The sequence below is a fragment of the Argopecten irradians genome, chromosome 5 (assembly GCF_041381155.1).
Source record: "Argopecten irradians isolate NY chromosome 5, Ai_NY, whole genome shotgun sequence".
In the NCBI taxonomy this organism is placed as follows: domain Eukaryota; kingdom Metazoa; phylum Mollusca; class Bivalvia; order Pectinida; family Pectinidae; genus Argopecten; species Argopecten irradians.
Genome location: NC_091138.1, coordinates 46,796,996 through 46,824,061, shown reverse-complemented (window position 1 = coordinate 46,824,061; position 27,066 = coordinate 46,796,996). Strand labels below are relative to the sequence as shown.

Here is a 27,066-nt window from a genome sequence, read left to right as displayed (position 1 = left end):
TTTGTGATTCAATGCTGATTGCTTTGTCAGCCTGCACAACAGAAGCTAAAGTCTTCTCCCTCTTACCTACCTTTATCTTGGGTATAGAATGTCTTCTTAATAATCAACCTATCATATGTTTTCTTCTTTTGAGTAAATCGCCAGAAAATTTAGAAGTCGGAGTTAGGGAGGGTAAATGAGATTTTTGTCACCTGATCTAAAGCTCTGAGAGCTATCAGGACAACCAGTGTCAGATGTAATTGTGTTTGTCAGCCAGCATTGTGATATATCCCTTGGTGTCATGAAAGTATTTATGCTTCCATAGTCACCGGCTGACATGACAAGCATTATTGACTTTAAACTCATTGTCCGAGGATTTTTCTAGGGCACCAGGTATTTAACACTCATTTCCGGGTGTTTTTACTGTCCGAGGGGGTTATCTCTCTTGCCGTACATGCCTGTTAAAAACCATTCCAGCACTCCAAATATCCTAAAACAAAGCCAGACTTGTCCTAAAATATCAGTCTCATAGATAACATTAATAAAATGTGCCTTAATCAAGCCACACTGCCTAATAAAATTAAGTGCAAGTTCATATTTGTATCTGATCTTCAATGGGCCCCTGCACTCATTTTCCTTGATGGACGTGTGTCACAGTGGAAGAGTCCAAGTTGTAGGGGGGAGCAGCATGGCTATCGGGTCAGAACTAGGGCATTAATACTGTTTAAGATCAATTTGTTTTTACTTATTAGGTCATTTTGGTGTTGTATTGGACTTTTGCTATCCATACTGATGTACTTATATAGATAATGAGTATTTTAGGAGCTTTGTTTTGGCCGCCCCCTACAACCTTCCTTACACATGAGCAGACCGTCCCAACTGCCAAGAGAATTTCATTTTTGTCATGCTCACTGAGGCTGACATCAAACATCAATATACTACCCAATGCTTTCATGATTAATGATTAAACTACCAGTGAAAAACCTTTTGCATAAAACTTAGCATACTTTTATAGGTTTTAGCAGTATACATATTTGAGAAGGTTTGATCAAGTGTTTATTTATTCATGAACTCCGGTTATATCTATAGAAGGGTCATACAGCATAGGAGAGTAATGTTGAGTTTGTATTTGTTAAAAATGGAATGACTGGTGAAATTTTCTCTCCCATAAGTATAAATGATACCCTGTATGGGGAGGGGGTACCAGGTACAGGTCTGTGGCATTTTACATCACTGGATCATCTGATGCCAAACTGCTTCTCAAAAATTGATCCCCTCCTGCTATCTGACACTTCTCCAGGGGCTCGCCACAGGGACTGTTCTCTGATAAATAAACCATTTTCATGATATTTAATTCTATTAAATCAAGGTTGTAAACACAGAAAAAATCTAAAGTTGTTTTTGTTTGAGTTGTGGATTTTCTAGGCCATGTTAGGGCGGTTTTGTTGAGGTAGACAGCAGTTTAAATAAGACTGGTATGTGAAGTGTTGGAGCCGTTCTGGTGGGTAAATTAAGAGGAAAATTCAAACATTGTATGTAGAATCTTGACACCTCTGTGTGTCAGAATGTAGAGGGGGAGGGGGGCTTGTTAGCTCCCCATATGGCCACCAAGTGGGAGCCATTTTTTCCTGTATTGTTTCCCACCCACTGTGTTTCTGTGCCTTAATGAGCAAAAAACGAGAGAACTGACCGGTTCAGGTATATTGTTGAGGATAATTAATGACTTCAAGTCCCTGAACATTAATATTGATACAGGATGTGAGTCAGATACAATACCATTGTGATACTGCAATATAAATATATCAAAACTCCATAAAAAGTCTATCCTTTACCAAATATTTTGTGTATATACCCTGTAATATTGATTGCCAGAATCGTTGTAATGGCAAATAGTTCAATAAATTATTTCGAGTGTGAACTATCTTTTGTTAATAGGATGTTGATTTAATCCATAAAAAAAAAATAGAAAAAAAATAGCATATTTCAGAAGTTTATGAAAAGATGAGAAAAAAAATCCTCACCATACAAATAAGCTGTGATGGCGAGAGAGGGCATATATGACCATGTCTGTCCAGGTCTCTCTATCCCCTATTGTATAGAGATAGAGGAATTTATTTCTTGTAGACATGCAAATCTGGTTTCAAATAAAAGAATTCAATAATTTTCCCAAAAGCTTCTTTTCTAGACGAAAAACTTTGATATGGAAGGGGGGAAAAAACCTATATGTCTGACATCTTCCGATAAACGGCTATTAAACATGCTTTATGGATTTTAACACTTTTTCACTTAGCTTTTTCAACTTTTCAACCTTTCTGTTGAAAATGACAAATGGGGCTATCCATTATATACGTCTGTGGTGTTAGGGTTGTAGTGGGAGATATCAGAGTTTATCTTTGACTTTTACACAGGTCAGTATGGTGGACTGTAAAATTTAAAGCTGCTGTTATCACATCACTGAAATCCTCTGATGCAATATGGTAAATGTACTTGGATGTATTTTGTTTCCCGAGCTTGTAAGGATAGAGTAATGAAAAGTGCCAGGGGTGTGGGGGATAGTGTTAAAAGCAGACTCCCTAGGGATCTGACCATTCTCCAACACCAAATATGACCACGGCATGATAAGCATAATCTAGAGCTATTGGTCTCCGTCATTGTAATAAATGGGAGTTTTTCTACACTTTTGTAATGTTTGGCTACAAATTAAACCGTCTTGGTGTTTTTATCTTGGTCATTAATCATGAATATTGTCTATAGTTTACTGCTATAAGTCTGTCCAAGTTCTCAAAGTTCACGATTGGAGTATATTGATGGGTTTGTCCAAATTCACTAAATTCAGGACGTCTTGGCTATGGAGTAGATTGTTTAAACAATAATTGTCCTTACTCAAAGACCAGGACCTGATCAAGTTCCCCAAATAGAATTTATTTGTAATCCTGTCTAAATTCTCTACTTTCAAGTTTTCCAAAATAGAAACAATATTTGTGCTTAATCAAAGTTCAGGACCTGATCAATTTCTCCGATCAATTTCTCCAAATGGAATATTTTTGTAGTCCAGTCAAAGTTTCTCCAACTTTAGTGACAATTACTGTGAGTTACAAACTGTGTTTTGGTGTATTATGATAAAATCCACCTATGTTTGTTTGAGAAGTAAGTTATATAACGTGTGTATATAGGTCTTCCAGGGATTACAAACAAATGAAGCTGTCCTTGGTTCTGGATTACATGCATGGTATCCAAACTTTTGTCCAGGATCCGGACCAGTCCATAGACTTAGGACAATGAACTATCTAATCATTCGTTTTCTGAAGTCTTAACCTGTTGTAAAATCTATAATAGTTACAATATTGATAAAAGTCTCCAATAATTATGTTATTCATAATGTTTTTAGGGTCCATATGCAAATATATATAAAACTTACAGGAATCCAAATGTTCAAAGATAATGTTCTGTCATCTCCTAATGTTAAACCCTTGTCCTGAGTCGCCACATGGTATCGCCCTATTCAGAAACCTGGTATTCATTGCTAACTAAATAATAAATTAGGTTCAAATATTGTCAGCAATTGATTAATGTAGAAACATGAAAATTCAATGGTATTCTATTTCGTTGGTAATGATAGCTGGAATGTGCCATTCACACTTGAGTGAGTGAGGTATCTGTTGTTGTCGGGTCTCTGTCGATGGTCATCCATTGTTAACCGTGCCTTCTGGGTGGTGCTCAGCATCAAGCCCATCATTTAAAGGGTGTAAAGACTTCAACACAAATATTTCAATGGGCTAGTCAAGTGGTTCAGCAAGTTTTTGTTTCAAAAACTGAAATAGAAATTGATCCTGTAAAAGTAATATTTTAATGAAAAAAATTTGTTTCAATTGTAACCCCCTCCCCCTTCCAAATATGAAAAATATGTAACAATCATAAAAATCAAACTGTAATAAATGTATTTTTAAAAGGCAGTGATTTCTAACAATGGAGGTTTGGTGACCCTTTATTGGCTAACTATGGGTGGCCCCACATGATCACCTGTTTTTAAGTCTAAAATATAATGAAGAGACTTTAGAATTAGCCGGTTCTAGTTAGCGCTGTCCAAATATGTATTCATAATTCATTTCTCAACAATTAGTGTCGAAAAAAAGCAATAAATTTTTTTGCGGAAAAAAACGAGTGGTGAAAAGGTGAAACAAATGAACCAAAATCTATATAATAAATATAGCGAACTTTATGCTTGACCAAACATCTCATAAATTAGCAAATTATTCAGGTGTTTGTTAATCGCGCGGAAAGATGAGTTGGGGTTGAATACACCTCGTTAAACCACAATCCTATCGTGATGACCAGATCCAATAAACACACGTAGCCTTTAGGAGAAAAATCTTAACGTTTTATTTATTTCCGACGACTGATCCATATATCTAAGTGTACTGTGCTAGTATTACTCTTTGTTTGATACGTGACATTTGCAAGACAAACTACACGGATGTTTATTAAAGCATTTGTACGTAACAGATAGATTTTACGTGTCAAACTCAGAGTTGTACCCTGGATTAAAAACAAAAGATTAAAAGACAAATGATATTAACTAAATATGTTGTGTATTATTCTTTCTTTAAGAAATGTGCATGTTTTTGTGAGGAAATATTGATTGGATAGATACAAGGGGCATTTCAAGGACTACAGGTCATATATTAGGATATATGCTTCCTGTGTATGTTGCTGGTTATATTGCACTTGATGAATTATTATGGTTTTGATTTGTCAATCTTATACAACAGACTTTAAAAAGGTTTTTGTTCTATTCTAGATATAGCCTATTTAGTCTAAATTTAAATCTTGAAAAAGATTTTTTGATTTAATGAAGAGCTGATAATATTTTTTAAGTGTTTGAAACTGTCAAATTCTTGGTATGTTTAGTTTACAAAAATTTCACTTTAGGTTTCGGATAAATTTATCTGCATGGGAATATTGTAATGAAAGTAAAAACCTTTATAATGGAAAAATGTCTTTTCTATTTTGAAAATTTCATTTACAATTAAAATTCAATAGAATTCTAACTCATCCTTTTTGTACGGAATATAAACGTATTTGATTGATTTTACAGATGGAATAAAATAAAGACAAAACCTGTGTAAATATTTGGAAGATATTGGAAACTAATGTAATCTCATTGTAATTCCAAATTAATTCCAATAAAATCTTATCTCATTGAGCCATATTAAAATGTTACAAAAATATTCAAAAGATTTACAAGAATTACACAATTGGAGTTCATATAGGAGAATTATTGCTGAATTGAGATTGTGATTCTGTGATTTTTCAATGCAGTTAATGATCTCATATCATAGATATCTGATTTCTTTAGTAGAACATTTAGGTATTATGTCGTCTTGTGTCATATTTATATGGTATTCATTTATTTCAATTTGGCTAGTTGATGTAATTTTGTATTTTTAGCTCACCTGGCCCGAAGGGCCGGTGAGCTTATGTCATGGCGCGGCGTCCGTCGTCCGTCCGTCCGTCCGTCCGTCCGTCCGTCGTCCGTCCGTCCGTCGTCCGTCCGTCAACATTTCCTTTAAATCGCTACTAGTCATAGAGTTCTGGATGGATTGTAACCAAATTTGGCCAGAAATATCCTTGGGGGAAGGGGAACAGAACTTGTATAAATTTTGGCTCTGACCCCCAGGGGGCAGGAGGGGCGGGGCCCAATAGGGGTAATAGAGGTAAATCCTATAAATCGCTACTTGTCCTAGAGTTCTGCATGGATTGTAACCAAATTTGGCCAGAAACATCCTTGGGGGAAGGGGAACAGAACTTGTATAAATTTTGGCTCTGACCCCCTTGGGGCAGGAGAAGCGGGGCCCAATAGGGGTAATAGAGGTAAATCCTATAAATCGCTACTTGTCCTAGAGTTCTGCATGGATTGTAACCAAATTTGGCCAGAAACATCCTTGGGGGAAGGGGAACAGAACTTGTATAAGGAGGGGCGGGGCCCAATAGGGGTAATAGAGGTAAATCCTATAAATCGCTACTTGTCCTAGAGTTCTGCATGGATTGTAACCAAATTTGGCCAGAAACATCCTTGGGGGAAGGGGAACAGAACTTGTATAAATGTTAGCTCTGACCCCCTGGGGGCAGGAGGGGCGGGGCCCAATAGGGGTAATAGAAGTAAATCCTAAAAAATTCTACTTGTCTTAGAGTTCTGCATGGATTGTAACCAAATTTGGCCAGAAACATCCTTGGGGTTAACAGAATTTGTATAAATTTTGGCTTTGACCCCCCTGGAGGAGAAAGAGTGGGTCCCAATAGGGGAATAAGAGGTAAATATCCAAATTTCTTCAGAAAAGAAACAATGAACTTATATTCAGAACATTACTTGGCATTACAAACCAGGTGAGCGATACAGGCCCTCTGGGCCTCTTGTTCATGGGAATAAATTTGTCATTGTTCTGACAATATTCAGTTATCAATATGATTTTGTACATTTTAGAGGAGTGAAATTTCCAGTGTATTGAATTAATTAATGCTATTTTGTATTTTCATGAAAGCATTTCCGTAATATGGTGTTAAGAATTTTCAGTAATTGATATTATTTGCATATTTTTCAGTCAAATGAAGTTTCCATGTTATTTAGAATTTTCTGTAATTGATATTATTTTGTAATTTTCAGTAATTAATATCATTTTGTAATTTTCATTAATTGATATTATTTTGTAATTTTCAGTACTTGATATTATTTTGTAATTTTCAGTAATTAATATTATTTTGTAATTTTCAGTAATTGATATTATTTTGTAATTTTCATTAATTGACGTTCTTTTGTAATTTTCAGGGGAGTAAAGTTTCCATGGTACAGCCCCCCTTACCGGGGTTTGTAATGTACAACAGTGAACACTTGTCACAACCTCCTCCGGCTCATATGGGCATACCTCCGATGCACATAGATCCAAAAACAGGTAACTTTTGTCTTATAAATCTCAAATTGATCAAACATTTTGTAAAAATTTACAAAACATGAACTTTATATTATTAACTAGACTGGCCACCAAGACCCTAAGTTATAGTCTGCTAAACCTACCTACCATATTACTAGGCTCCCCCCCCCCTCTCCTGATATATATTAGCTAAAACAAAAAAAAAACCCAAAAAATCTCATAATATAGACAGGTTTAGTGTTGATAAAACTTTCGCAGCATAGTATTTCACTAGATTATTTCCCCCTAGTTTGAAATTTAGAATCGGACATGGAGTAGAGACAAAAATAATCAAGCCAAGTTTTAGTGATGTTTTCAAAAATGTGGTGGCCAATCTAGTTATTTCCACAAATCATTCAGGAATTTGACGTATAAGTTATCAAAATTTAAATCAAACTCCCTGAATTCAAACCCACAATGAATACAAAAAGATATACTGCAGTTATTTTACACATTTGGTACTCACAAAAAGCCCATAACTTAAACAACACAAAAAAAATACCAAAAAAACCCCAACCCAAAGCAAATGGTTATAGAACCAAACCTTGTGGACAAAATATGAGAAAGTACCTATCTTTAAATTGAATTATTGGAAAGTTTTTACAAAAGAATCTGCATTGGGGACTCTTAAATGTAAAACGTAAGCAACAAAATAATATGATAGATTTGTAACAATACACAACTGAATACAATAACACATATCTCATGTACTATAAGCTGTTGATATCCAGTTCCATGACATTATCCTTCTGGTAACAAATCATTAAGGGTACAGAAATACTGAGTTGGGTTAAGTTGTATCCATGATACATGAGTTCCAAGGCTGTAGTACCGAGGTACCCCGGGTTAATGGGTACACACCCTACTTTCCTTTGCATTATCTACCGATGCATTATAGATGATCAAAGCCTGTATCTGTACACTATTTGCCTCCTAGAGGCATCAACAGGAATAGTTGTTGGTTTATATTTACACTCGCTGTTACACATCGTAAGGTAAGTCGGGAAATGTGTCTTCTGCTGAAGGAATCTGTTTGTTTGGTGGGATTCGCTAATTGGTAATTGTGTTCAGGTTGTTAAAGCTTTATCAATTGTATTGATGAGATGCTTTCATTTAAAGGATTTTAGAGGAAAAGTTTAACGAATAATAGATAAAGAAAAGGATTTGATAGTTTTTGGAGAAGATAGATGACGAAAAGGAATTGATAGGTTCAGGATAGGAGCAAAAAAGAGAAAATAAAAAGTTTTCCAAATATTAAACAGAACAAAAAAATAGAGAGTCAAAGATTTTTGAAAGAAATATTGGACTGAAAAGGCATTATCCAAAATGAACAGACAAGATTGTGAAAGTGACAAAATTCCGTAAATGTTTTTGGAGGAAAGCCCATGTTTGCTAAAAGTACTTAAAAACAGCAGGATATTAGAATGACATTTGTTGTGATAGACTCCTATGTGTTGTGCCAGATAGACCATGGACAAGGATTAGGTGTGTCGGGTAAACAGCGTGGTGTATTCAAGGATGTCCTGTACTACAGCTGTAGAGCTTGTACAAATAATACTGTAAAAATATACATTTATTCTCTGAAGCATGAATAAAGGAAGCTGTGATTTAGTCATTGTGTTTGATTTAATGGTGAAGAGGCATGTGATGAGGATTCTTTTTTCGGTTATTAGTTTGTCATCTGTCTGCACCTGTACAAAAATAGAATCTCCTTTGTCACAGGGTAATGTATCATATAGATGTTTGATAGAGATGATGAGTATATGACTCATTCTGATGCTGTATTAGGCATAGGTATATGATTGTGACAAGTCCCTGTGATATTACTGTTAATCAACTTTTTTCTGCTTTGAATAAATTTTATTTTTCCATACCTGAAGAGTTTTCCAAGTTGATTTAATTTTGAGATTTGCTGTCAGTCAGGATTTATTTGACTTGCCATTGAATTAAGGAACATTTTCAGCAAAGATTTATTGTCACAAAATTTAATAACTCAAAAAGTGAGTTGGTTTACAGTATTAGGCATATAGAAGGAGGTGACAGGGTCCTGTGTTGAATTACAGGTGTAGATAGAAGGTATGTGACAATATCCTATGATGTTACATACAGGTACATATTAAGATAGCATCAGAAGAAGCGACATGTTCTCAGATATCGTGTATGATAGATTGTTAACATCATTATCAGATAGGCCTATCAAATCTAAACAGCAGGAGAGGTAGATACAGAGAGAGGACTTATCACAATGACTTGTCAAATCCTCGTGTATAATTGCCGAGCCCCACAATTGATTTCTGTTGTTATACATCAACACAATACCACACTTGTGCAGCTTTTCCTCTAACGATGTTAATAAAAAATTCAACACCAGCCAACACTAATGGCATGTACTACCACATTTATAAATACATCACGGAGAAAAAATCTTGTGACAGACAATATGCGGGCGATGATTCAGGGTAAGGTGGTAACAGTTCCTCCTTTACAAGTGTTTCAACGACCCTGACACATTGTGGTTGCAGTAGTGGCCTCAATGGCCACTTGAGAGCCACTTGGCCGCATCCTTCCGAAGGATTCCCACCGCACTTACAATACTCTACCACAGTCATATCATCCTCATTTTCTCCCAAGCCGAACATCTTCATAGGACTCGACAGAAGTCCAGAATTTCCTTTTTCTTAAGATTTTCCTCTCAGATTACAAATGAATCAATTTGATACTTATTTACATGTTGTCTGCGTCATGTCATGTTTGAAAATATTTTCTTGTGTATAATACGAAGCATGGACATATTACATCAGATAATTAGTTAAGATTTCTGGGATAGCATTTTGTGTTGTATCCTTTAGTTCTTTTGTCTGTCCTTCCATCTTTCCATCCATCCTTCTGTCATTCCTCAAAGTGTTGTCCTTCCATCTCTCAGTCCATCCTTCTGTCCTTCCATCTCTGTCCATCCTTCTGTCCTTCCATCTCTGTCCTTCCTTTTGTCCTTCCATCTCTGTCCATCCTTCTGTCCTTCCATCCTTCTGTCCTTCCATCTCTGTCCTTCCATCTCTGTCCATCCTTCTGTCCTTCCATCTCTGTCCATCCTTCTGTCCTTCCATCTCTGTCCTTCCATCCTTCTGTCCTTCCATCTCTGTCCATCCTTCTGTCCTTCCATCTCTGTCCATCGTTCTGTCCTTCTTTACAGGCTTTCTATCCATCCTTCTGTTTTTCTTCTTTACAGAGTTATCCTTCCATCTTTCTGTCTATCCTTCTGTCCTTCCATCCTTCTGTCCATCCATTTGTCATCACTCACAGAGTTGAGTATACTTTTATGATACTACAAACACCAAGCAACAAGTAAACCAGCCTTGTGTAGGGTATTCAGTAATTATTGACACCCTGGTACATGTTGTTACAACTCGGCGGGAGAAAATGTGTCACCATCACGGAGACTATTACCATAAAACACAAGTGTGATTGGAATCAAGCTCGGGTGTTAAGTTCGTCAAACCTGAACATCTTGTAAATTATCGTCTTTTATTCAAATTATCTGCTTAAGTTTTTTGGAATTGGTGAAAAATTATGAGGGGAATCCTGCTGTTTTTCGTAATCAGCCGCCTGTGCATGCGTGCATGCCAGTGAGCCTTAGAGATTAGTGTAGGTTATATTCTGCAGACCTCCCTAAACTGCTATCCAGGGATATGCATGGTCCCATTTATCTACACATTTGGCCCAAGTGCCACCTAATTCAATTTTACACCAAAAGATAGTTCTTTTCTCTTATCATGCTTTGACAGCTTAGAAATCGGATTGGATTGAAATGGCCAACAGATTTTTTGTGTATTGGAAACCCAGACTGTTTTTTTTTTTTTTTTTGAATATTGAATGGAGATATACAATGTATGTACGTATATTCGTAATCCATATAAGCAAATCTGTCATACAAATATTTTTAAATATTTAAGCCCAACAGATCTGAACATTCTTTAAAAAGGTTTTGAAAACATAAACAAATGGCACCCTGACCTAAGTAGAAACTAGTGTTAGCATTTTAGCATTGAAAAGTAGATAAGTCACAAGGTCCAGTGAAATAAAGTACCACATTGGTAAATGTACCTGACATTCTACAAGACTACCACTAATCTATAATAATTGTTTGTTGGAATACATTAACATCATCTTGACCATAGCTAAGATTAAGTTTCATATTGAGCTTTCTGCATGCTTATTCTTTTCAAATTTCATCATTTATTTCTATATTTATTGACCTATATTTTTACTGTATTTTGATATATTTTTATTGTAGTATGATAAATTTTCACCATATTTTTATCGTATTTTGATGTATTATGATGTACTTTTACTGTATTATGATGTACTTTTACTGTATTATGATGTACTTTTACTGTATTGTGATGTACTTTTACTGTATTGTGATGTACTTTTACCATATTTCGATGTATTTTTACAATATTTTGATGTATTATGATGTAATTTTACCGTATTTTGATGTATTATGATGTATTTTTACTGTATATAGATGTATTTTTACTGTATTTTGATGTGTATTTACAGGGTTACCGAGACCACCAATGTACGCCTATCCATCCCCATCACAGTTCCCACCCGGTTTATATGGGCCAGACCTGTCACAAGTGCAATGGTAAGTCCTCACCTCTCTTTTCATTAGTTATCTCTCATTTCAGTGTGTAAAAAAATCCTCAGAGTTATTGGCAACTTGAAGTGACCATGGGGCCCGTAAAACAATGAGTCTGGAGAGAGTTATGGGGGTTTATGACAGGGTTTATGGGACAGACAGAGTAGGGACAGCGATTCTGCTGCTGACACAGTCCCGGTGACCATCTGTTAGTAGGACCGACATCTCTCTCCCCACCCAGATACACTCAACTTGCAGTTTATAACCAACACTAGTTTTTTTATGGACTTTTCACAAAGATTATATATACCACCTTGTCCCAGTCAAGTCTCCGCTGTTGTACGAGGAATAGTAGCAGGGTCCTGTTTATTTCTGAGGACATATTTGGTTTGTTGGCGCTCTTACCAACATTTATTGAACATTAAATGGCTTTATTGTTTTATTGTCATGTCATGGTGAAATGGAAGAGTTTATTTTCTTGAGCAGTAGCTCTTTGTATCTGACCTGGTGGCTGTGTATTTATCCCTGTACCCTGGGGCTGTGGCTTTAAATGTTGTGGCCAGACATATAGTGGTTGTGTGGGTCCCTGGCCCTGGGGTAGTACTGCCTCGGATGCATGTAGGTCCCCTGGCCCAGGGGTACCCCTACATCCAATGTATATGGGTTATCTGACCCTGGGGTACTGCCTCAGATGTATTTAGGTCCCCCCTGACCCTGGGGTACTGCCTCAGATGTATGTAGGTCCCCCCTGACCCTGGGGTACTGCCTCAGATGTATGTAGGTCCCCCTGACCATGGGGTACTGCCTCAGATGTATGTAGGTCCCCCCATGACCCTGGGGTACTGCCTCAGATGTATATAGGTCCCCCTGACCCTGGGGTACTGCCTCAGATGTATGTAGGTCCCCCCTGACCCTGGGGTACTGCCTCAGATGTATGTAGGTCCCCCCTGACCCTGGGGTACTGCCTCAGATGTATATAGGTCCCCCTGACCCTGGGGTACTGCCTCAGATGTATGTAGGTCCCTCCTGACCCTGGGGTACTGCCTCAGATGTATGTAGGTCCCCCCATGACCCTGGGGTACTGCCTCAGATGTATATAGGTCCCCGCTGACCCTGGGATACTGCCTCAGATGTATGTAGGTCCCTCCTGACCCTGGGGTACTGCCTCAGATGTATGTAGGTCCCCGCTGACCCTGGGGTACTGCCTCAGATGTATGTAGGTCCCCCCTGACCCTGGGGTACTGCCTCAGATGTATATAGGTCCCCGCTGACCCTGGGATACTGCCTCAGATGTATGTAGGTCCCCCCTGACCCTGGGGTACTGCCTCAGATGTATGTAGGTCCCCGCTGACCCTGGGGTACTGCCTCAGATGTATATAGGTCCCACCTGACCCTGGGGTACTGCCTCAGATGTATGTAGGTCCCCCCTGACCCTGGGGTACTGCCTCAGATGTATGTAGGTCCCCACTGACCCTGGGGTACTGCCTCAGATGTATGTAGGTCCCCGCTGACCCTGGGGTACTGCCTCAGATGTATGTAGGTCCCACTGACCCTGGGGTACTGCCTCAGATGTTGTAGCCAGATAGTAATTGTTCTTTTCCTTGTTCTTAAGCTATGGTACCGGTTAGATAACAGATCTGACCATCTATAATGTTCGTTAGACTTTTGTTCTTCTACAACAAATAACTTGATGATGTAAGAGCCATATTACGAGATGTCGGGAGAGGTTAGACCGAGCCTGGCCACAAAAGGGATAGGGATCAGGTAGTCTCCGTTTGGCCGATCTTAAAAGCATCGCTTACCTTTGGTACAGCTTTACATACCATAATTAGCAATTTGCATCCCCCACATTTGCTTTGTAGAGTCAAATATTCTTCTTTGTCCTTCATTCCAAAGCAAACATGAATGCGTTTATCTCTATTGAATCTTTAGAGGTTGCCTTTATTCCTGTCCAAAAGTGTCCTAGTTATTAGTCTGTGTGTTGTGCCCGTCTCTGGGACCACAGAGCCCTCTCTCACCCACTGTTGTTGGTGATGTGCTAATCTTAGGCATGTAACTGCCTTTGTGCTGGTCCACCCTCACTTACCAACCCTCTGAGTTTATTAATCTGTTTTCATTTTATGAGAGATTGAGAGTAATTGGTGAATAAAGGCTGCTTTCTTTTGATGCTTTTGTTAGTTATTGCTGTGGAATCTCTTGGGAAATTTTGTTCAACTTTTCATCTTTGTTGTTTGGTTTGGAGCATCCTTACTGGATGTCCACGTTCTGAGCGTGTCCCCTCTCAACATACACATCCCTGTATAGCTGTTTGAGAATTATAAATTAGCTGCTAGTTAATATGTTGTATCATTTCTTACATCTTTTATCAAGGTAGTGGGTAATATGAATATTGATTAGGTTACTATCGCTAATTACAGGCCACAAAGGCTTGTCATATATAATATGCCTGGGAGAACTATAATTACATGTGTTTGTCTTTTGTCTGCCTTTCTATTTAGAAAAAAAAATTGAATTTATACTTTGTGGACATTTTAACCATTCTTTGATGATGAAGTGTTGCTAAAAGACCCATTGATCCTTTTTAAGCCGAGTGATAATTAGATTTTCAAAGAAAAATGTTTTTCATTTGATATTTTTTCAGTGGTTTCATATTTGTTTTACACATTGACTGTAAACAATATCGTTGACAGATAATTAGAGATACAAAACCAGGGGTTGAAATTCAAAGCTAAAATATTTTAAGAAGTTGAAAATTTTAGGAAATTTTATATTTCTTCATACATTTAGCTTTGATATAATTAAAACTTTAAAGAAATATATATATATACTTCAAATCATTGAGAATCTTAAACATGAAATAGAAATAAAAATTTTGGAAATGTTGAATGGAATTTGTCTATCCTTTTGAAGATTTACAATTTTGACTTTTGTGAAGTTTTCTTTCTAAAGCATTTCTGAAAAATAGGTATGCTTTATTGTATACAATAAAACAAATCATTGCTATAAACATACAGTAAAAAAGTCAATTGAACTCAAATGGTGGTGATAGACTTACTGTGTGGCTCATAAAACTTTAATGGTATATCCGTATTTTGTATAATAATCATTTAGAATCTACGTTAGTAAAGTCATTTTGAAATAAAATATGGCAATTACTTGGGACTCTAGTGTAATATATAAATAATGTTGTGTCATAAAACGAAACCCACTGAATTTTTTTTTAAATACTGCAAAGAAAAAAAATGGTTCTCTGTCTATTGTCATCTATTGTTTTATATATAAAACTCTAAGTTATGTGGAAATCTGGTAGGAAGAAGGGGGGGGGGGAGGAATCTCAGAAGGCTTCATTATATCTATGAGATTGATTACATTTATAATGTAAAAGTTTTGTAAAAACTGAAATCATTGCTAAATTGGTATTATTGATTTGTTCTTTGTATTATCTTTGTATTTAAAGATGCTCCATCGCTGACAAATTGTATTTATTCACTATTCACAGCAGCAGACGATTTAGTCTTTTTCTTCAGTTACAAAAGTTACTTACTTTACATTATTACCGTCATCGAAAAGTTTGAGGTTCTAATTTTATTTCAAGTTAAAAATATCAAAAATAATTGATTGCGTCCTGAAAAAATTCCCTGGCAATATATGTTTTATGGAATGATGTACTGATTGCGCATGCACCAAAGGTAAAACAAATTATTTCATATTATTTTTTTGCGTTAATTAGACATACATCTACACGATTAAACACCCAATTATTGTTCAAATAATGAATATCATTTATGCTCTGTCGGCGGTGAAGCATCTTTAAGTATGATAATTGTAATTTATTTTATTGAAGTGTATTTATTTATTTATTCATTTTGTTTATTTCAGGCCGAGACAAGGGTACCCCATCTCCTCAGGTGCCTTCACAGGGGCATACCCACCTTCATTACTAAATTCAAGTGCATTATCACGGTTTGGCCATCCCGGCCTGTTCCCACCCCCCGGGATCTCCCATCCTGGAATGCCCCACCCTTCATTAATGTCTCCCGCTAATAAACAAGATGGTGGACAGCAGCCCCACGGTCAAGACAGGTAAGTTATCAATAAATACCTGTAATAAGTGATATAGGTGTCTAAAGATTACTCACTCACCCCTGAAGTTCCAAAATGGACTGTTCCAGGCTTTGAACTAGAAGATTCTAAATGCGTTTTCAGGGGTGAATGAGTGTAGGCTTGCTGCGATGGGCTAAATTTTCTTTATATAAATACACTGTAATTGTTATTATATAACATCTATAATCATGAATTTTACCGTAAAAATATCAGCAACATTATATAATTACGTGTCTTGTTTCAATATCAAATGTTTGTGATATCCCCAAGTAACCGGTTCTTGTGCGATTTTTCAGAATGCATGACCAAGGTGGCAGCGGGCATAGTCAAAGGGAAGAACAAGAAAAGAAGAAACCTCATATAAAGAAACCTCTTAATGCCTTTATGTTATTTATGAAGGAACAACGGGCCAAAGTGGTAGCAGAATGTACATTAAAAGAATCCGCAGCAATAAACCAAATTTTAGGTAGAAAGGTGAGTAATGAGCTGCAGTCAAAGGGAAATAACTCCGTTGGATCCTTGATGGGCATGCCTTTTATTCGGGGTATTTTTAGATACAGTAAAGAATTGTGAAGATGAGTCGGTCTTTAACAATTATGCACTTAGAATAAGGTGAATTTATAAGCGTCCTAATTTTGGATATTACTTATTACATAGTTTGAATATAAAACAAATTGTTATTATTCCTCACGACCTTTCAATGCATAGATGCATGCCTGAAACTGTTCATATAATAGAAAGTTCTTTTTTGCAGTAAATCCATATTATAGGAACTGATTATCAAAAAATGTCAGTTCTTACAGAACCTTCAGTCAATTTGAACATTTGACATATTTGGAGGAAAATCAAAAAGGAAAATTCCAAAAATAAAAAGAACAAATGAACAAAAACAGAAGAAAAAAAATCTCAAAAGAGAAATTTTCATCCATGTAAAAATTTGTAAAATTAAGATTTGATAGAATTGGTATCAAGTGATTATGTTTTACTGATTTCAGTGGCATGCACTTGATAGGTCAGAACAAACTAAATATTATGAAATGGCAAGGAAAGAAAAAGAACTTCATTTACAACTGTATCCCGGCTGGAGTGCCAGGGACAATTATGCTGCACACACTAAGAAAAAGAGGAAAAAGAGAGATCCACAATCAGGTGGTGGAGGTAGGTCATTCATTTACACCGCTGCCTCTTTTCTCGTTTACAGTGGCATGCACTAGATAAATCCGAGCAATCTAAATATTATGAAATGGCACGGAAAGAGAAAGAGCTACATTTACAGTTGTACCCAGGGTGGAGCGCCCGAGATAACTATGCTCAACATTCTAAGAAAAAGCGGAAAAAGAAAGAGAATCATGCATCGAATCAAGGTATGTAGCGTTCTGTCTACATGGGAAGTCTGGCGGCCGGAATTACGGAACTAGACCAGACTTGTGTTTGATGTCTTGAAGATCTTCTAAACATGCACTAACTGTCTGTGTATGATTGACCCTGTTACACACCTGTTTATAGACAGAGAATGTATTAATTATTCACACATGAACGTCTCAACGCTGGCGCCTTGAATCCTCAATTTAACATGTTTAAACTACTTGCAGATTTATAGTAGTTCTGAACATATCCTGACCGAGAGACACAGTCTGAAAATTTTGTTGTCTCTTTTACTTGATCCACATGGGAAAGATAGCGATGTACTCTTAAAGTGACACAATATCAAATCTTGCTTTAACTGTATCATGAAAATCAAACCAAGATACATTATTGTAATATTTGTGTTAATTATGTCAACTCGGATGTAGGTATATCTTAAGCATCATAGATTACTTAGGTGGTCATGTCAAGATTCTGAAGTCAAAATTCTTTCTTTTCAGATTGTACGATTGCGAAAAAGTGTCGAGCGCGGTATGGTCTAGAACAGCAGGGACAGTGGTGCAAGCCTTGTCGGTAAGTACCTGTCAACTGTGCACAGAGACGTGGCTAATGCAGAAAAGTGTCATATGTCATAGCCACTGTTTCTTGGCATTATTCAAATGAGACACCATTCAACTGTAAAATGTGGAAGGAAAAATTTTTTTTTTTTTAAATATACTTAAAAATCATCATGCAACCGTAAAATTCAGAAGAAAAAAATCAGTAAAATTCAGAAGAAAAAATCAGAAAAAAAAGTATATTTAAAAAATCACAAAAAGTTCATATGAAAAAAATAATAAAAAAAGAAAATAAGAAAAAAAAACCAACAATTTAATGACATATTGTTGGATGCCATGGATGTTATTTTTAGGGTCATTTCGGCAAATAGAGTGTCTATTTAATATGATTGGACGTTTGTGTGCCCTAGCTGAAGTTTCCGTGATACTGGGCAATAGTTATTGATTTTTGCTGTCCTATCTTGTCTACCAAGTTTTGTAATACTGACAGTTAAACAGATACAAACTTACTATCACAGTGGTTCCAGCGAGAACCTGACAACTACATTCACTCCAACAGTTTTTCATTTGCTGACATATCGTGGTCCATAACACAGGCTCGCAGTGCAATCTTGATCCCCAATACATATGGCAAATGTCACTGTTTTGAAATTAAACTGCGATAAGTCCCATTTTGATGTTGTATTCATTCTTTCTTTGTTTTCCTTAAACTGATTGTTTATTGGTTGATAGATTGACCAGATACAAGTACGACTTGTGACTTTAATGATTCAGCAGTGTGTCTCGTTTGAATTGCCACATTTTATCAGTATTCAATAAATGGCATGCTGGGATCTGATCATTTGCATGTTGTAAATTATCATAAGGACCAACATTTGTGAAATTTTGTGTATCGATGATTTGTTTTTACAGAGAAAGCCACTTACAAGTGGTGTGATCCGAACAACGATTTGAAGATTTAGGGGATGACGACCAAATCCCCTTCTACAGTTCCCAAAAAAAAAAAAAAAATTGTACCTCGATTTATAAATCCGACAACTTTTCTGCAATGGCCATCTTGTCTCGTTTCAGATCAATGCATGAACAATCGTGTGATCTTGATCAGACTGCAGATATAAAACCAACAATATCAACAGAGGTATCGTCAGGTATACGATTGAACCTGCACGTACGCTGCCGCAGCTCGCATGCTAAATATACTTTGCAGTCTGCTACGCTATTAATGCTTGTTTTCTTATCCTAGCTGCTGTTGGCTGGATTTCAGCAATTTACACTCGTTATATTACTACATAATATTCAGTTTTGTTTGCCTAAAAAAATTATTTTGCATGTTGCCATAGCAACAATTAAAAGGCATGTTCCCAAGCAACACTGGAGCATGCCACTCTAGCCACAGGGAGCTTTGTTTTGATTTTAATTGACAAATTTTGCTTAATTTGCCTGTTTCAGCTGAACTCAGTGTTTCTTTCAGCTTTGCTTGAGTTTTATTTGCTAAACCAGTGGTGATCACTGTTGTAACCTTTATATATAAGCATGCTTAATTTTTGTCTGGCCTGCTCTGACTGATGCCACATCCTATCACTTAATATCGTTCCATCATTATCAGTTTTTGACTGATCAATACTTTAATTCCCCCCCCCCCCCAATATTTCAGTACTCTTTCCAGTTATCCCCCCCTGTTATAGCATGGAACATTTACCCAGAATTTTGTTTTGTATACAGCAATTGCATAGGTGTACTATCTCACCATATCTATAATCTATTTTAAATAATCTTTTTCAAACTATCACCCATCATTTTTTTTCTTCAACAAGAATTTTTCTCTGAAATATTTCGGTTCTCATTTTGCTATTTTGCCACATTTTCGAAAAAGAAAACAACTGAGCGATGATTTGTGCTGCATGAGAGTTGAATGCCCATGTTGAAATCTAACCGCTATATACTGACTTAGCGTACAGGGGTAGTGAGGTACACAACGCTTATAGCTGTGACGTGGTAGTGGCTAAGCTTATATACCATATACACACAAACACATTATCCTTGTATAGCTAACTGCATCTTGTAAACACAGCTTTTTTTCTTTGGTTTGATTTTCAGTTTTTTTTTTTTTTTTTTTTTTGCTTTTCATATGCTTTTAGATATTTTTGACAAGTATAGTGTAGTGTTTGGCGTTATTTAACACTTTTCTTCTATTTATACAAATTCTTGTTTATCTGAAAAAATTCTAATTGATTTCCCTCTTAATCAGCTCTTTTCAAAATAACTATTTAACATATAGTTTACATGATTCCAGAATATTAAAAATTGTTTGTGAAACAAGTATTTTTGATCTTTCGTAGATCGTTTTTATCCTAAAAATTGTATGATATTGATGATGTTGGTCAAGCTTGATTTACTGTTGTTGAATTTGTAAACAATTGTTTTGGCAGTTTTCTAATACCTATTTTGACCTGTATATTTCAGGAGAAAAAAGAAATGTATTAGATACATGCTCGAAGATGGAGTCGAATACATAACTGACGGAGAAGATGGTCCGATGAGTGACGACGTTACCACGGGCGACTCAGTGCACGACAGTGACTCTATGGTGGGGAGTCCGTTACTCTCAGTAACTAGTGACGATGCATTTTCTACACCATCCAAGTCTTTCTGCCAAAACTCGCCACCGTCCGGTTTGGACCTAGGGGACCAAGGCGAGGACCTAGATGTGACTATAAAGCCCATTGATAACGGTGTTGTTAGGGAGCCCCTGTGTCCCAGGTCTCTCGACCTAAATGACAGTCGTCAGTACGGCCTAGCTGACAGAGCCGACCTAAATGTCACGCTGACTATGTGAATAAACCAGTGCCTACATTTCACAGAGCAGTACTCCTACCCCATAGCTGTTGATTGGTGGGATCAAGTCTTCAGCCATTCTCATTCTCATTGTGTGTATTTTGGTGTTATTGTACATAAGAACGATATAGTGTACAGCATAATACTAAGATCTCATATCACTGTTACTGGTATTCCCGAGTCCTCTCGCACTGGAGTTGTTACATTTGTGTGAACAGTGAAGGGGAGGCTACTCTGTGATCGACCCTCTCTGGGCCTCCGCTGTGCAGGGGCAAACTTTCAACAGGAGTGGTCGCGTCAGTGATCACCGAAACTGCCAGAACCATTCGTATATGGATTCCCCTTGTTGTGACAGAGCCACCCTTTTGGTGACCACCGTATGATCCCGGACGCCAATGCATGTCTGCTGATTAGTAACCATAGTTGCTATGGAAACCAATTTTTTTTTTTTTATACCAGTCAGGATTTTTGAACGACATCAGGCAAACTGTGTGGTGAACTAAGTTCATAGCCTTCAGGAAGTTGATGATATATTTTCCTTTTTCTTTCATTTTAATAAGAAAAATTGTGTCGGAAAGATTTTTTTATAGATATGTACTTGTGAAGAAATTATTTTGTTGTTTAAAAGTCGACAATATGAGGTAGTTTTTAAAAAGAAATATTTATAGGTAAACAAATTTAAGTAATTTTAGATACATGTAGTATATCAGTAACTGGTTGGTCTTTTAATTAACATGATATATGATTTAGTGAATTTGTTTTTTATTGGGTATGTGCTCCGAAGGCTATTGTAAACAAGTCTGCTGGCAAATGTAACTCTCCGGTTCTCGTCAACTCTACATTGATTATCATAGAAATATTCATTGTTATATGTAGTAGACGTTTTCATAATAATAATTGTCCTCCTGTCCTAGGCGTAGTCTCATCATTATTCTCATCTATCCTTCCTCGAAAATAAACCTCTCCGCCGAGGACAGTCGGAGTTGATCTCTGGGATAAGTGTGACGAATACCTGGAGCGAGCGTATATGTGATGAGTGATTGATATGTGCGTGTACGTGTGTGTTAACGAGTATGGGACTGAAACAATGATATATGTGTTATAAAGGTGCAAAAATTATTAATCTTATTTTGAACTTATATCATGTAACTGATCTGAAAGTGTGTGTGAATTTCGAATTTTTTTTTTTTTTCCAGCTAAAAAATTCGTAATTGAACTTTAAAGTTTAATTCATCTGAGTACTAAAAAGTTGTCATAAGATTTCAAACATCCAGTCAGAGGAATATATGATTATTCAAATATTGACAAAAATTTATATTTTCAAATTGATTTGGTTCTATATTAATATGAAATGATGCGCTCTTTTGATTTATTGTTCCTAGTCTCGTTGTAGTTATAAGATAGTGTATGATGTTGACGTGAATGTAGAAGACGCATGTTAAAACGCCATACCCTTACAACTGCCACAACATTGTTCTTAGGAGTCATGGAAATCTAGCATATTATTATAACATTGTCATTTATTGGTGCAAATCTCTTTTTTTTTTCATATTTTTTAAGTACAATATTATGACAGGGTGTTACGTATGGATATTTATTTGTAGATGTTGATTATAACGATGATAAACCTAAATGTATCGGGGGTTTAAAAACTGTCTGTGATGCGAGTTATCTTTCCTGTTAGGTGTTGAGAACTAAACTAACTCATTCACCCCTGAAATTTCATAATGGACTGGTCTAATCTTTCATTTAGAAGAGTCTAAATGTGACTTCGGGGGTGAATGTGTTTTGAGTAACTTTGATTTAAGACTATTTCAGAAACCAAACCCAAGTTTGTAAAGTTGTGATTAAGTTTCATGTCCATTTCCCTTTTGTTAATCGGTTGTAAATCTAAATTCACATGGAATATTGATTTTCCTTTCAAAAAATAGGGGTTGTGACGGGAGTAGTGGTTCAGGTGTTGGACATTTTTCACTAACCTTCAAATTCCACCTCTTTCAAGTTAAAATTATAGTTGTAGGTTAACCGTTTTTCTCCTGGAACTCAAGTTTTATATTATAGGACATCAGAAAAAATAATAAATTAGAGGATTATTGAAATATGTGTTCATGAACAGATGAATATTGTAATGATATGTCAAATTGAATATTATGCAAACTAAATTAAAATTTTGGATCCAGAGGAACTTCTGTTTTTATATGATAATGGTTGAAAATTCTCTTAATTCATACTGAATTCTGAAATTTGGAAAATTCAAATGTATTTTTTCTCTATATATGTAAATTTTATGATTTGGGCAAAAAGCAGCTATTTCATTGTTTGTCTAATTTCAACATTTTACATCCATATATGAGTAGACCTAGTTAAATTATCTGCTCTTGGCTTGTGGTTGTAGTCATGTATTATGTGTACTGTGTTGTGTCCGGTGACTTGGGTGCGAGGAGTGACGCTCATGTCTACTTTATATTTCAATGTTTGGGTGCGTGATGGACTGTGTACATATGGAAATTGTATAATGCTCAGAGAATTATAGAACTATATAATGATTATTACACAAGGTCAGAGATAATAATGATATTTATAATGTGATAAATGAACACAATACATGGAGTCAGAAACAGTTTTTTTCTGCCTTTGTAAAAGTGAGTGAATGCGTGGGCGCATGTGCGAGAGTGAAATTGTACAATGTTCAATTTCAAAATGATTAATGAACTAAGACACAAGCATAGCTTTCATTGATTAGTCCATCAAATGGTACTCACAAAAAAAAGAAATCTCACCACTTTATTTCATTAAATGAAATATATAGGTCCACAATACATGGTGTATTATTAACAATTATAACATTGTGTCCGTGTAGAACCAAGGGGGGATAATTCAGTTTGACAGCAGAGTGACAGTCAAGTTGTATGCTTTCAACCTCCTGAGTTTTGGCTAAATTTAATTTCTTTTTGTTAGTGTGTTCCCTTAATGCAATTTAGTGCTATTTACCAAAACTGGTAATCATGACACAAACTTTGGTTCCAGGGTTCAGTATTTGGACCAAATAATAATATATTTATCAGAACATGTCTTTAATATTTAAAAGCAATATGTTTGTATATATAATTATGTAATTAATGGATAGAAAATAATAGACAACAGTTGCCGTTTTTATGTTTTTACATGGGGACATATACCAAAGAAAGATATTTTTAAAAATCCCACGCAAACTTACATCTTCCCAAATGAAATTGTTAGTGATAATGATTTTAAAGTCGCATTTCTACAAAATTATTAAAATGCTACAAAACCTACATATTGGACAAATGTTGTTTTAAAAAGGTTGTAACAGAGATTCATTAACGGTACCATTGAATTTTTGAAATCTCTTCATAAAAAGAATAAATTTTATTAAGCAATTTATATGATTTTATAGATTTTTTTTTAATTTCATGTAATAATATTTTTCAGTTTCTGCTTTTCCAAAGATTTTTTTTTTTTTTTTACCTTGTCAGCTGATAGTTGATGGGGTAACCACGGTAACCAAAGCATTTATTTAAAAAAAAAATGCTAAATTTTATTACCCGTAATTTTTTGTTTTTATATGCATGATAGTATAAAGTTATGTTATGGGTGACATGTTGACAGAATTTTGTCACCTGAGTTTGGTTCCATTGGGCGTAGCCCTCTGGTGGTGCTTTTTTTTTTCTTTTTTTTTTTTAACTTTAAAACCAGCAGCCACACTCAGTCCGACTTACTCTGTACACACAGCTAAATGATGTCACTCTTGTTGTCGAGGTAATCAAGATGTCTTTTACAAATTGACCAGTGTATTTATGTGTTACAGCATTCTTGTTTCTGTAATAAACCTCAAGTTGAAACTAAACCTTTTGTGTATTTGTTTATTATATACAAAATGTGTTCCTTGGGAGAGGAGTGGGTCGGTTGGTATCTTGGGAGGGGAATGGGTCGGTTGGTTCCTTGGTAGGGGAGTGGGTCGGTTGGTTCCTTGGGAGGGGAGTGGATGGGCTGATCACTTTCTTCTTAGCGATACATTCTTTTAATAGAATATTGATAGTGGTCTTCAATACGGAGGTTATGAGATACCAAAATGACATGGGTGAACTATGATTTACCATCTATTAGTCCCACCTTTCGTTGATTATGACGTCACAAAAATCATGTCAAAAGTTGACATCATTACCACGGAAAAATTGGACTGATAGTTATTGTAGCTGACCAGTTTATTAGCTCACCTGTTGCGAAGGACCAAGGTGAGCTTATGCGATACCGCAGCATCCGTCTTTCCACAATTGACTTCTTCATAATCGCTGGTCTGAATTTTAACTAAATTTGGCAGGTAGCATTCTTACGGGGCACTTTCTTCTCTGAATCTAAACATCGGATAACACTCATTTTGCATTGGTTGTGCTCTTCTCAGAAAGAGTCTGTCCGGAAGATCTTCCAGCTCGTAGATGAGAAGAGCTATCATTCAAGTGACAAAGTTTAAGGAGTAATTTTAATTGGCCAGGCATATATAAAGACCAAAACTACACAGGCATATATAAAGACCAAAACTACACAAAACTGTATAAATTTGCAGTAATTTTGTCTTTTCAGTATCTTTTTTTTTTCAAATGTCTAAAAGCCTAGGCCTGGGCGCTTATTGGGTCGAATACGGTATTCATAACAAGACATGAGACGAAGTTAGTCAAGGTTAAGCACATTTACGGTAATTTATTGTTAGGGGCTATGGTACTTAGTTGTAAGATAGTAGATTGTTATGTTGCTTATAAATTTTGGCAAAATATGCAAAAGATTGTTCATTTAAACAAGTCCACAGGATTTGGTACATATTTCTGTCCCCAAATAGTCATGCCACTATGTTTACCAGTGTCTATAGAAGGTACAAGGAGTGCTTGTTTGTGAAGATTTAACTTTACAAAAGTATACATATTGAGTCCTGTTTGACCTTGTCATAGAAATACCGAATAACTGAAGGCGTTTTCACTAGTCCTCTATTATGTTGGGTTGTTGCCGGGTAATGATAGTAGGTGACCTCTGGGTGCTTCAGCCTTCCTGTTGATTGGGTTCTACATGAAGTAACCCAAACTCTTATATTAATTGTAATCATGCGCCAACTAAATATAAAACATTCATTTTCTTTTCAATAAAAGAGAGGAAGCAAAAACAAAGGATTCTATGTTTACTATGTCAAAAATCAAGATGCAAAGGGCACGTTAATATGGGTAAAGTCGAATAAAACAGCATACATGTATCAGGAAAACATTTTTTATGTTATTGTTATGAAGTGTGAAAGAAGTAAATTTGTATCTTGTAAGCAAAACTTTATGACGGACCAGACAACACAGTAATTTTGACTTGCATATGAAAATTGCATCTTGATAGTTATTTCCCCTTTGTAAATTTGACGTTTTATGATGTTTTTATTATCATTGATGGCACTTTCAAAAGTACACTTTTAGTAAATTGTAGTTTTAATAAATTTAATACCATTTTAGAAAGAAGTTTTTATGGCAAAAGTAGGAATATGTATAATTATCTTCATTTTACATCATTATGCCAGAGTGAATATTTGTAGTTACCTCCCCTTTTTCAAACCTGACACCTGACTTCATATGCAAATTACTTTTTACCACATAATTGATATTGCCAAAATATTATAAATCAAATCAAAACTTTGGAGGGTTAGTGGTAGGGTGGGATACCTCATGTGGATCTTGTTCTTTGACAATGACAAGAAATACTATCCTTACTTTGTAAAACCATTACAGATAGATACATATTGGTAGGGTGGGATACCTCATGTGGATCTTGTTCTTTGACAATGACAAGAAATACTATCCTTACTTTGTAAAACCATTACAGATAGATACATATTTGAAATGTTATGTATAAGTATGGATAGTCCAATCCACCATTCAAAAATCAATAAATTAGAATATAGTACTTTACAAACAACCTTTGAACCCACCAATGTAAAATGGAAGGACTGCCTTGCGGATGAGTTACCTGCCTATTTCACTTACTTTTTGGAGTTAAGTACTTGTCAGAACATTTCCACGTCAAATAGTGGTAATAACTCCTTTGCATATTAAGAGAAATTATGAAAGTTACCGGAAGTCTAGGTTTTTAACAGAGGAGATAACTCTTGACACATATTTCTTGTATCCTTATTCCAGCTGAAACAGATACTGTTCCATGGAAATAAGTCAAAATTATTCGGGTTATATCAACTTTTTAAAATTTGGTCTTGTGAGCCATTCATCTGATAGACATTAGAATAATTCAAGACTATGTGGTGTCATAAATCCAGAAGATGGAAGTTAATACCATACATACTGCCTTCAAATTGTTATACATGTACAACCTTGATGGATTATTGATCAGCAGTCAACGAGCCTCAGAATCACAGGGATCTGGCACAAATTTTTCAACCAACGGTATACATATGTACATGTATATTAAGGCTGTCTGGCAGCCATCTTGTTGACCAATTGATCCCAAAGCGAATTATTTTTAACTAGGACCCAATGGTAGCCTACATACGATATTTGAGAATGATCTATTCCGTACTTTCTGAGAAATAGCAAAAACAAACTTTAACAATCAAAAA

General features: G+C 35.9%; 1 protein-coding gene across 6 annotated transcripts in view; it reads left to right on the top strand.

The window, feature by feature from the left end:
- Nucleotides 1-24,315, top strand: part of LOC138324056 (transcription factor 7-like 2) — a 55,535-nt gene extending 31,220 nt beyond the window's left edge. For 2 of the 6 annotated variants that reach the window (XM_069269062.1, XM_069269064.1), the window contains 7 exons: nt 6,803-6,926; nt 11,505-11,592; nt 15,466-15,669; nt 15,987-16,164; nt 16,686-16,848; nt 17,556-17,628; nt 20,076-24,315. In XM_069269062.1, coding sequence (XP_069125163.1) covers nt 6,803-6,926; nt 11,505-11,592; nt 15,466-15,669; nt 15,987-16,164; nt 16,686-16,848; nt 17,556-17,628; nt 20,076-20,448 — 1,203 coding nt within the window. In that variant the 3' untranslated portion in view covers nt 20,449-24,315. Of the gene's footprint in view, nt 1-6,802; nt 6,927-11,504; nt 11,593-15,465; nt 15,670-15,986; nt 16,165-16,685; nt 16,849-16,891; nt 17,055-17,555; nt 17,629-18,683; nt 18,761-20,075 lie in introns of all 6 variants that reach the window. The other 4 variants (XM_069269067.1, XM_069269065.1, XM_069269068.1 and 1 more) reach the window with 4 other exon arrangements.
- The last annotated feature ends 2,751 nt before the right edge of the window (nt 24,316-27,066 follow it).